The following is an 11,906-nucleotide window of genomic DNA, read 5'->3' as shown; positions in this document are numbered from 1 at the left end:
CTAGAAAGGACCAGAGAACACCATCAGAAACTCCAACTCTACAAGAAACATAATGGCAATAAATTCGTATCTTTTAGTACTCACTCTAAACGTCAATGGACTAAATGCTCCAATCAAAGGACATAATGGGTAAGAAAACAAGATCCATCTATATGCTGTTTACAAGAGACCCAATGTAGACCTAAAGACACCTTCAGATTGAAAGTAAGGGGACAGAGAATCATCTATCATGTTAATGGTCAATAAAAAGAAAGCCGGAGTAGCCATACTTATATCAGACAATCTACGCTTTAAAATAAAGACTATAACAAGAGATGAAGAAGGGCATTATATCATAATTAAGGGGTCTATCCACCAAGAAGACCTAACAATTGTAAATATTTATGCTCCAAATGTGGTAGCACCAAGTATATAAATCAATCACAAACATAAAGAAACTCATTGATAATGATACAATAGTAGGGGACTTCAACACCACCCTTACAGCAATGGACAGATATCTAAACAGAAAATCAACAAGGAAACAACAGCTTTGAAGCACACACTGGACTAGATGGACTTAACAGATATATTTGAGAACATTTCATCCTAGGGCAGCAGAATATACATTCTTCTCCAGTCTACATGGAATGTTCTCTGGAATAGATCACATACTGGGAGACAAATCAGGCCCCAGTAAGTACAGAAAGATCAAGATCATACTGTGCAGACATTCAGATCACAACTCTATGAAACTCAAAATCAACCACAAGAAAAAAATTGGAAAGGTAACAAATACTTGGAGACTGAGGAACATCCTACTAAAGAATGAATGGGCTAACCAAGAAGTTAAAGAGGAAATTAAAAAGTACATGGAAGCCAATGAAAATGATAACACCACAGCCCAAAACCTCTGGGACACAGCAAAGGAGGTCATAAGAGGGAAGTATAGAGCAGTCCAGGCCTTCCTAAAGAAGAAAGGTCTCAGATACACAACCTAACTTTATGCCTTAAAGAACTGGAAGAAAAACAGCAAATAAAACTCCAAACTAGCAGAAGACAGAAAATAATAAGGATTAGAGCAGAAATCAATGCTACTGAAACCAAAAAAACAGAACAGATCAATGAAACCAGAAGCTGGTTCTTTGAAAGAATTAACAAAATTGATAAACCACTAGCCAGTTTGATCAAAAAGAAAAAGAAAAGGACCCAAGTAAATAAAATCAAGAATGAAAGAGATCACAACCAACACAACAGAAATAAAAACAATAATAAGAGAATATTATGAGCAATTATATGCCAATAAAATGGGCAATCTGGAAGAAATGCACAAATTCCTAGAAACATATAAACTACCAAAACTGAAACTGAAAGAAATAGAAAATTTGGACAGACCCATAACCAGTAAAGAAATTGAATTAGTAATCAAAAATATCCCAAAAAGTAGAGTTGAGGGCCAGATGGCGTTCCAGAGGAATTCTACCAAACATTTAAGGAAGAGTTAACACCTATTCTCTTGAAGCTGTTCCAAAAAATAGAAAGGGAAGGAAAACTTCCAAACTCTTTCTATGAAGCCAGCATAACCTTAATTCCAAAACCAAAGACCCCACTAAAAAGGAGAACTATAGACCAATTTCCCTGATGAACATGGATGCAAAAATCCTCTACAAGACATTAGCCAACCAGATCCAACAATACATTAAAAAAAATTATTCACCATGACCAAGTGGGATTTATACCTGGGATGCAGGGTTGGTTCAATATCTGCAAAACAATCAATGTGACATGTCATATCAATAAAAGACAAGAACCACATGATCCTCTCAATAGACGCAGAGAAAGCATTTGACAAAATACAGCATCCTTTCATGATAAAAACCCTCAAGCAAGTAGGGACAGAAGGATCATACCTCAAGATCATAAAAGCCATATATGAAAGACCCACCGCTAATATCATCCTCAATGGGGAAAAACTGAGAGCTTTCCCCCTAAGGTCAGGAACAAGACAGGGATGTCCACTCTTACCACTGTTATTCAACATAGTATTGGAAGTCAGCCTCAGCCATCACACAACACAAAGAAATAAAAGGCATCCAAATTGGCCAGGAGGAGGTCAAACTTTCACTCTTCGCAGATGACATGATACTCTGTATGGAAAACCCAAAAGATTCCACCAAAAAATGGCTAGAACTGATCCATGAATTCAGCAAAGTGGCAGGATATAAAATCAATGCACAGAAATCGGTTGCATTCCTATACACCAACAATGAAGCAACAGAAAGAGAAATGAAGGAATCGATCCCGTTTACAATTGCACCAAAACCATAAAATACTTAGGAATAAATATAACCCAAAAGGTGAAAAATATATACACTTAAAACTATAGAAAGATTACGAAAGAAATTGAAGACACAAAAAAATGGAAAAAGATTCCTTGCTCCTGAACAGGAAGAATAAATATTGTTAAAATGTCAATACTACCCAAAGCAATCTACGTATTCAATGCAATCCCTATCAAAATAACACCACCATTCTTCACAGATCTAGAACAAACAATCCTAAAATTTGTATGGAACCAGAAAAGACCCCGAATAGCCAAAGCAATCTTGAAAAAGAAAACCAAAGCAGGAGGCATCACAATCCAGGACTTCAAGCTGTATTACAAAGTTCTAACCATCAAGACAATGCAGTACTGGCACAAAAACAGACATTCAGATCAATGGAACAAAGAACCCAGAAATGGACCCACAAACATACAGCAACTAATATTTGACAAAGCAGGAAAGAATATCCAATGGAATAAAGACAGTCTCTTCAAGCGGTGCTGGGAAAACTGGACAGCGACATTAAGAAGAATGAACATAGACCACTTTCTTACACCATACACAAAAATAAACTCAAAATGGATGAAAGACCTAAACGTAAAACAGGAAGCCATCAAAATCCTCAAGGAGAAAGCAGGCAAAAACCTCTTTGACCTTGGCCGCAGCAACTTCTTACTGAACACGTCTCCAGAGGCAAGGGAAACAAAAGCAAAAATGAACTATTGGGACCTCGTCAGACTAAAAAACTTCTGCACAGCGAAGGAAACAATCAGCAAAACTAAATTCCCAATGGAATGAGAGAAGATATTTGCAAACAATATATCATATAATGGGTTAACATCCAAAACCTATAAAGAACTTATCAGCTCAACACCCAAAAAACAAATACTCCAGTAAAGAAATCAGCAAAAGACATGAAAAGACACTTCTCCAAAGAAGACAACCAGATGGCCAACTGACACATGAAAAAATGCTCAACATCACTCATTATCAGGGAAACACAAATGAAAACAATGAAATACCACCTCACACCTGTCAGAATGGCTAACATGAACAACTCAGGCAACAACAGATGTTGGCGAGGATGCGGAGAAAGACGATCTCTTTTGCCCTGCTGGTGGGAATGCAAAGTGGTACAGCCACTCTGGAAAACAGTATAGAGTTTCCTCAAAAAATTAAAAATAGAACTACCCTATGACCCAGCAATTGCACTACTAGGTATTTATACAAGGGATACAGGTATGCTGTTTTGAAGGGGAACACGCACCCCAAGGTTTATAGCAGCACTAGCGACAATAGCCAAAGTATGTAAAGAGCTTAAATGTCCATCAATGAGTGAATGGATAAAGAAGATGTGGTATATATACACAATGGAGTATTACTCGGAAATCAAAATGAATGAAATCTTGCCATTTGCAACTACGTGGATGGAACTAGAGGGTATTATGCTAAGTGAAATCAGAGAAAGACAAATATCATGACTTCACTCATATGAGGACTTTAAGATAAAAAAACATGAACATAAGGGAAGGGAAGCAAAAATAATATAAAAACAGGGAGGGGGGAGAAAACATAAGAGACTCTTAAATATGGAGAACAAACCAAGGGTTAGTGGAGGGGGTTGGCAGATGGTATGGGCTAAATGGGTAAGGGGCATTAAGGAATCTACTCCTGAAATCATTGTTGCACTATATGCTAACTAACTTGGATGTAAACTTAAAAAAATTTTTTTAAATATAAAACAAAAAATAACTAGTTATTATTCAAAGGCAAAAGGATTCTCAGAAATAATCTCATGTAATCCTTTCATTGTATACAATAGAAAACCGAAGAGTCTATATCTCATTCCTCTTCTCCCATACACTAATCATACCTACTTGCAGGGACTGTGTCATTAAGGATAGCCAAGTACGGCAGCGAAATAACTGGCTATATCAACACACACACAAAACAAATAAACAAAAATCTAAACAAACAGAAAAAAAAATGCCTACATGAAGCAGTACCAATTGCTAAGGTTCCAGGAAACCATGTGTCACATAAGATAAACACAGGGATTTCATCGATCATAAACAATATGTTTTCTGAAAACATTTAATATGTTTGTCTCCATTGGTGTTTGATAGCAGTGTCCGGCTTGTGATGAGAAACTAAAACAAGGAAGTGACGCACTACAGGACACTGGACTAGGCAGTGGGAAGAGCCAGGCTCCCATTCCTGCCACATATCTGCTATGGATCACAGCCTCAGCTATTAGTTTCTGTAACCATGTTTTGTTTTTTTTTTTAATTTTTTTAAATGTTTATTTTTGAGAGAGAGAAAGAAAGAACATGAGTGGGGGAGGGGCAGAGAGAGAGAGAGAGACAGAGAGAGACAGAGAGAGAGACAGAGAGAAGCAGAGACAGAATCCGAAGTGCTCCAGGCTCTGAGCTGTCAGCATAGAGCCTAAGGCGGGGCTCGGTCTCTTGAACTGTGAGATCATGACCTGAGCCAAAGTCAGACACTTAACCGACTGAGCCACCCAGGCGCCCCTAGTTTCTGTAACTGTAAGTGGTGACTTTCATTCATTTAAATTCTCTTGGAAGTTCCTTTTGGCTGTAACATTCAATGGTTCCAATATGCTAAAATGAATCCCACAATTAGTTGGAGACATCCACTGCATTCAGATACTGAAAACATTTTTTTAAGTTTTAGAAGAAATCTTTGCTATACTTATTTAGTATTAAATACATAAAAGTCAGTTTACATTTATTGTCTAAGGTATTAATTAGTTGTTTAGAAGGGCTTTGTGGAAATAGGGTTTACTAGTCTAATAAGCAAAGACTAATCCACTGTATTCATTAGCAATGTCTTAAGCAGCTTCAATTCCTATGGGATTTACTCCTTTGTTCATTTCTATTGCTTTTCTCACCCAATCTAATTCAGGACTCAGATAAACCTAACGTCTACTCCTATTTCTGCCATTTGCTCTCATCATCATTTTTTAGAAAAACAAAACCTCTGAAGTCATGGGCTGTCTTGCAAGTTATATAAGATAATGGATTCTACCTAGCCACTAGCAAAAAGTATCTAAGAAATCCAATGTTCAGTAAGTATTTGTTGAATTAGTTCTTTATTGATAATCCTGTCTTTTCCTTTCTAAAACTGCCTTAATCTCCCTCTCTCCAGTCCTTTCATTGCTCACACGTCCACAAAGCGCTGCAGCAAAGACCCCAGTACCGTGAGATGTACTCATCATCGGCACCCAGCTCCACCTTATCTACTGCAGACCCACTGCTCAGTGCTCCCTCTGCTACTCTCACTGATGGTGGTGGCTGTGGTGGCAAGAGCAGCCATCACAGGGACTTGTAGGTCATGTCTACCACATCCTGGGCACAGCACCATTGCCCTGTGTATTATTTCATTTAATCCTCACAAACCCCTTTGGGTACGTATCATTTATCTTTACTTTAGAGGTGAGAAATCTGCATCTTAAGTTATATAATTTCAGAGAACTGGATTCAAACAGGTGTAGGGTTTTTTTTGTTAACTGAGCTAAAAACACGTAACACAAAATCTATCACCTTAATCCTTTTTGGTAACAGTAGTGTTCATTACACGTACAATAGATCTCTAGAACATTTTCATCTTGCAAACCTGAAACTCTATACACACTGAACAAAACTTCTTGTTATCCCACTCTCCAGCTCCTGGCAACCAGGATTCTACTTGCTAGGAGTTTGAGCATGTTGGATACACATAAGTATAATGATACAGTATCTGTCCTCTTCTGTCAAATGTGATTTTAAAATACCTGGCTCAGTCAGTTGAGTGTCTGACTTCAGCTCAGGTCATGATCTCATGGTTTGTGAGTTCGAGCCCCATGTTGGACTCTATGCTGACAGCTTGGAGCTTGGAGCCTGCTTCAGATTCTGTGTCTCCCTCTGTCTGCCACCAACCCCGCCCCCGCCACCACCACCTGCATTCTGTGTGTCTCTCTCACAAAATACATAAACATTAAAAAGTTTTTAAATATTAGTCCCATGGACAGACTATATTCCAAATGCATGTCGTTGGTCTTGAAAATTTTCTCCCAAGGAAGGATATCAAAATGATGGCAAAATTTCTAGGCTAACTAACAAAGGTCTATTTAAACCTTGGTTAGCCACCAGTGCTATTAAAAGTCTGAACAGTGGCAACAGTGGTAAAGAAGGATTTTACAAGCAGGGAGCAGAGGAGGTGGCAGCAGTCACTAAAATAAACTGCCTTTTACAAGTTAGAGATTTATAGGCTAGGAATCCTATATTTAGACATCAACAAACAGAATTTCTTGTAAGAAATATTACCCCAATGTAATATGATAGTCAATAAAAGTTTCTCTTGCTTAGCAGTTCATTTTAGAGATTGTATTGCTATATTAAAGGAAAGCGTAATAGTTGAATCTGTTCAGAGAAATAAACTTGTTAATGGTTTGTTCCATTATCCTCAAAAGAAATGTTCAGAGTCAAGAAATGTGACAATTATATGAGATAAAGTCAATAATAAAGAGCATGGAATACTATAAAAAAAAAAAAATGGAATAAGCAGAACATCTCTTTAAGGAGTGCACCTGTTTCACTTTCAATAGACTGGTATTGATGGCCAGGCCAACAGCACCTTCCATACCTGTACAAAAACTTTCTGGAGTAGTCCACGACGTTCTGCTAGAGGTAGCTCATTCTGTGCACCTCCAACTGCCTCAGGCACATGTGGAAGGTCAAAAAACAGATATAAACATTTAACCAGGGTGGAAGGCACTGACATCGTTGTCATGCAGTCCACGGTTTTCTGGAAAACAAACCAATAAATAAGTGAATAGGGAGACAGACAGACATAATTGGAACAGCTAAGTAAGTTCACAAATATTAATCCAGAATTTAAATCATTAACTCACAAATTTTAAGCCAGAAAATTATGTATCAAAATAACTTTTTAAATGCCTGAAAAATTAAAAAATGACTCCATGCTGACAAATACTCATTTTCCATTTGGACAAATCTGCTTTAATCAGATATTGAGATGGGGCTCCTGGGTAGCTCAGTGGTTAAGCGTCTGACTCTTAATTCCGGCTCATGATCTCACCATGGTGAGATAGAGCCTGCATCACACCCATCCCTGCTGCCTGGCACTGGGCATGGAGTCTGCTTAAGATTCTCTCTCTCTTCCTCTACCCTCTCCCACTCACACACATGCACTCACTCTTTCTCTCTAAAAATACATACGTGTGTGTGTGTGTGTGTGTGTGTGTGTGTGTATTGAGATGTGTTTGTTATTTATTAGATTTGCTATTTTTTTATTAAAAGGCAGCATGTTTCAAAGCAAATGAACTTTTGGATTTAGAAAAAAGAAATTCAACCATAAACTTGGGCAAACTAACTTTGCTGGACCTCCGTTTCCTTTCCTATAAAATAAATATAATAATAGGTCTTAGAGTTAATGTAAGCATTATATAACAAATCTGAGATATATTAAGCACTAAGTTATATATTAGTAGTTGCTTTGCTATCACTTTTATTATTATTAAACATTCTTGGGGTTGGAAGGACACTTGAAGGATACAGGTAACACTGAAAAATCTGTGTATTATTTTCAACAATTTCTAGAGGAAGAAAGTCCACCTTCTTATGGTGAAATTTCAGTATTCCTAAGAAGTATGCTATAATAATTGCCAAATTTTTTTCATGGTCCAGTTTGGAACAAAAAGTTTCATACACTGGAGATCAACAGGCTGGTGTCACCTTGTCACCTGTATTTAGTTTATCAACTTTTTAATCAAACATTCACTGAATGCATAGGGTATGTCTGGCAGTATGTTGGGAACTGGGCAGGAAACGACAAAGCACCCCTGCCCTTGAGAAGACTGTGGTCTATTAGCAGAAACAGGTTATCAATAACTACGAAAAAGGAATGATCAACACTACCAGGAATGAAGAGGAAAAGTATAGAAATTAAGAGGGGAAAGATCACCTGAAGATACATAGAAGGTTGAACTATACGACACACTATGTTTCAGGAACCTGAGTCCAAAACTGTTAACTCCTAAAAAGCCACAATAGTAGTGTCTAATCTTTAATGAGTATCAATTATAAAACAAGCATAAGGCTAAGCGTTTTAATTATCTCATTTATTCTTCCATCAACCTTATAAGGTAGATTCTATTACTGTATGATCCTTACTTTATACACGAAGCAATTGAGGCTCATAATTGAGATACTCTGCCTTAGTTAAAGCTGGTTAAGTGGTCCACAAGTGTATATGCCCAGGGACCTATGTATCATATGGTCTCCCTCTCTGGTCTGACTTTTATTTTGCTGGCCTTGGAGAACCAGTGAAGTGTTACAAAGCAGTAATGGAACCAGATATCAGAAAATTCACTGGTGGTTATATAGATCTAAATTAGATCTAAAGAGCAAGAAGGCCAGGGTCATTAGGAAACTAATACAGAAAACCATATGAGAGATGGGGCCTGAACTAATGCAGTAGCAGGGTGATAGAGAGGTGAGAGGACCCAAAGAACAATCCCTTGCATGATCTGGTCCTTATTCTAAACATCCAGTAACATTTCCTGCCTCTAAATATTTCAAAAACCTTTTGCTGTTCCATGATTGATTATTTCTAGATACCCCATGTCTCTATACATCTGATGCTCAGTTTAAATGTCTGCCCATGTCTGAAACTTTAATTCCTCATCTTTCCTCCCTCCCTCACCTACAAAATTTATAACTCTCACATTTCTATTTTCATAGCAGTACATATATCCCATGACTGCATTTTATAGTACTGTCATTCACTCCATCTCTGTCATCTACATGTTGATTCAGGACGTTTTAGTCATCTCTGTATCTCACTGCTATCAACAGAAAATGGCATATAAACATAAAAGTCAGCTCAAAATATAGAGCACTAAATTTTCTCTTAAAATACCTTTTTCTAGTTAGATTATTACTAGCTTTCTGTTTTCATTAGGCAAATTGGTATGATTTTTCAGTTTCATTTTATAGCAGAGTATAAGCATAACTTGGTATCCAAACTGATAATTGGCAACATTTGTAATTTTTAAAAAAGCGATTAGGTTAAGGGTCACCTATGTGGGTCAGTCGATTGAGCATGCGACTCTTGATTTTGGCTCAGATCATGCATGATCCCAGGGTCGTGGGAATGAGCCCTGCATTGGGTCGAACCCTGAGTCGGACTCTGCACTGGGTGTGGAGCCTGCTTAAGATTCTCTCTCTCTCCCTCTTCACCCCACTCCCTGCTTACGATCTCTTTCTCTCTCTAAAAAAATGTTTTTTAAAAAAGTGATTAGGTTAATCCACATTTCCTGACTTTCTAGTATGTGTCAGATATTCTGGTAGGATACACTTTCTGTTCACACCTGAGAAAGACAGCATCTACAAAGAATAGGAATAAGACTTAGAAATATCACAATTAAAAATGGTTATTTTACATGCTATTTTAAACCAAACCAAATTTTGGTACAGTAATATGGCGGCATTTATAGCTAGCATCAATAGCAAATAGAATTGATATTTTGATAGGTTTTTGGTATGGTCACAGATACATGGAAACAGTTGGCCACTTTAGGACTATCTGAAGGTGACATAGGATAAATAAACATCTCCATTTGCCCAGAATTTAGGAGTTGTCTGGGATGTGGGGCTTCTGGGCCGAAATCTGGCAAGTCCCAGGTACATCAGAGCAACTTGGTCTGATTCCTTTTGTGATGTTAAGAAACAAACAAACATAAACCAGCAAACAAAAAAAGGAAACATTATTCTAAGGGGAAAAAAAGCCTAAGTGCTACTACTTTAGGCTAATGACTAGCTTCAGGATATGGTTACTAAGAAATATGCATCATTTCTGCTGTGGCCCACCAAGGTATATGACTCATGTCACAGCCACCTCTGTAAATTCCATTATTAAATGATGTGAGTTGTTTGAATCATAATTTAGACAAGAACCATTCTCAAGACTGGTACTAACTTTGATAGGTAATTCTACTCTGAGTTTTAGAAGGGTGAAACACATCTTTCTTTTTTTTTGTTGTTAATGGTTATTATTATTATTTTTTTTTTTGAGAGAGAGACAAAGAGCACATGCACACAAGTCGAGGAGTAAAGAGAGAGTGAGAGAATCCCAAGCAGGCTCCCCGCTATCAGCGCAAAGTCTGTTGCAGGGCTCCATCCCACAAACTGTGAGGTCATGACCTGAGCTGAAATCAAGAGTCGGATGCTTAGCTGACTGAGCCACCCAGGTGCCCCTGAATCAAGTTCTTTCATCCCCCAAACATCACAGGCCAAAAGTCAGGTATCCAAATAGCTGGTAACTGAGTACGTGCAACAGAAATTATGGCAGATGATTAAAGGTGGTTTAGAGAGGGGGAATAAAAGGAATCTCCAGAATAAATCAAGTGGGAAGGGAATATATATTATCCTGAAAATGTCACTATTCCCCTATTTTCCATAAAATTTAGAAGAATTTACAAATATTTTTCATGTCATTTGTTCCTTATTAGTGAAGTAAGGTCAGATGATTCTTCTAAAGCAATTTCCCTGATGTGGGTTACAAAAGTGTTGGTTTTGGCCAGATGGAGCCAGAGCTCCCAGGCTACCGGCCTACAGTCCCAGAAGTCCATTGCTGTGCCCCACATGCTATACTAATGGTATCATGCTCTCTGTGTGTTATGACAAAGACGAAATACACCATTCAAGTTTGGCATTTCCTCAGGTGTAAAATTTGTAGTAACATAAACCTCCTCATGAGATGCTGTGAGAAGCATGAAAGCATATATTAGAAGGATTAAGAATATAATGATTAACATAAAATCTTATTTGGATATGATGATGCATTTAGTTTCACAAAATTCCAAGAGGATAAAAAAGGAAGTCAAGTTATCAAACATGAAAACAAAGAACTTACCTGACCAGAGGATGCTAACAAATTAATTGTTGTCAGAAGCATCCAACCTCTACTGGCTTCTTCGCTCTGATTGATTTCTAGGAACTGGACTATGGCCCGACTTGCAGCTTCTATAAAACCAAAGGAAAGCCATGAGGTGGGGGAAAATCATATATAAAGAACTTCTTCCCTATAACCTGTCAAAAAATGATCATTTACGAAGCATGTGCTTTAAATCAGCACTATTACATGCTCTATGTAAACTATGCGAAAAAGAGCAATATCTTAATGGTATATCTAGGCCCTTACAGCATTATTATCATATTAATACAGAAACACAGAAATCAACCTCTATATTATAGGGACAGTTACATCATGAGCTAGTCGAAAAGAGTCATGAGAAAGGTAAAATTTGAGCTAAACGTACCTGGCAAACAAGGATATGTTTGTCTAGGAAGTGGGAGGGAAAGCAGGGAACAGAGAGATTAAAAGCACAGAATTAAAACAAAAGTGTAAATAGAAGACTGAGCCTAATATGTAAGATCAAGACAAAGAACTTTAATAACACTGGGTTAATATTCTACAAGAGCATTTTGAGAATTAGAGTCTACTATCAACAGTAGTGGTAGAAAATTAAAGTCAAATTATGAAGGAAAGTAATCTAAAGGCTGTATTTGACTCTCTGGG

The 11,906-nt window shown here is 37.5% G+C and overlaps 1 protein-coding gene across 14 annotated transcripts in view; it reads right to left on the bottom strand.

The window, feature by feature from the left end:
* WDFY3 (WD repeat and FYVE domain containing 3) overlaps nucleotides 1-11,906 on the bottom strand; it is a 276,232-nt gene that overhangs the window by 150,703 nt on the left and 113,623 nt on the right. For all 14 annotated transcript variants that reach the window (XM_027059971.2, XM_027059983.2, XM_027059961.2 and 11 more), the window contains 2 exons: nucleotides 11,241-11,350; nucleotides 6,948-7,109 (listed from right to left, as the gene is read on the bottom strand). In XM_027059971.2, coding sequence (XP_026915772.1) covers nucleotides 6,948-7,109; nucleotides 11,241-11,350 — 272 coding nt within the window. The remainder of the gene's footprint in view (nucleotides 1-6,947; nucleotides 7,110-11,240; nucleotides 11,351-11,906) is intronic.

The sequence above is a fragment of the Acinonyx jubatus genome, chromosome B1 (genome assembly GCF_027475565.1).
Source record: "Acinonyx jubatus isolate Ajub_Pintada_27869175 chromosome B1, VMU_Ajub_asm_v1.0, whole genome shotgun sequence".
Lineage (NCBI taxonomy): Eukaryota > Metazoa > Chordata > Mammalia > Carnivora > Felidae > Acinonyx > Acinonyx jubatus.
This window is presented reverse-complemented; position numbering and strand designations above follow the sequence as displayed.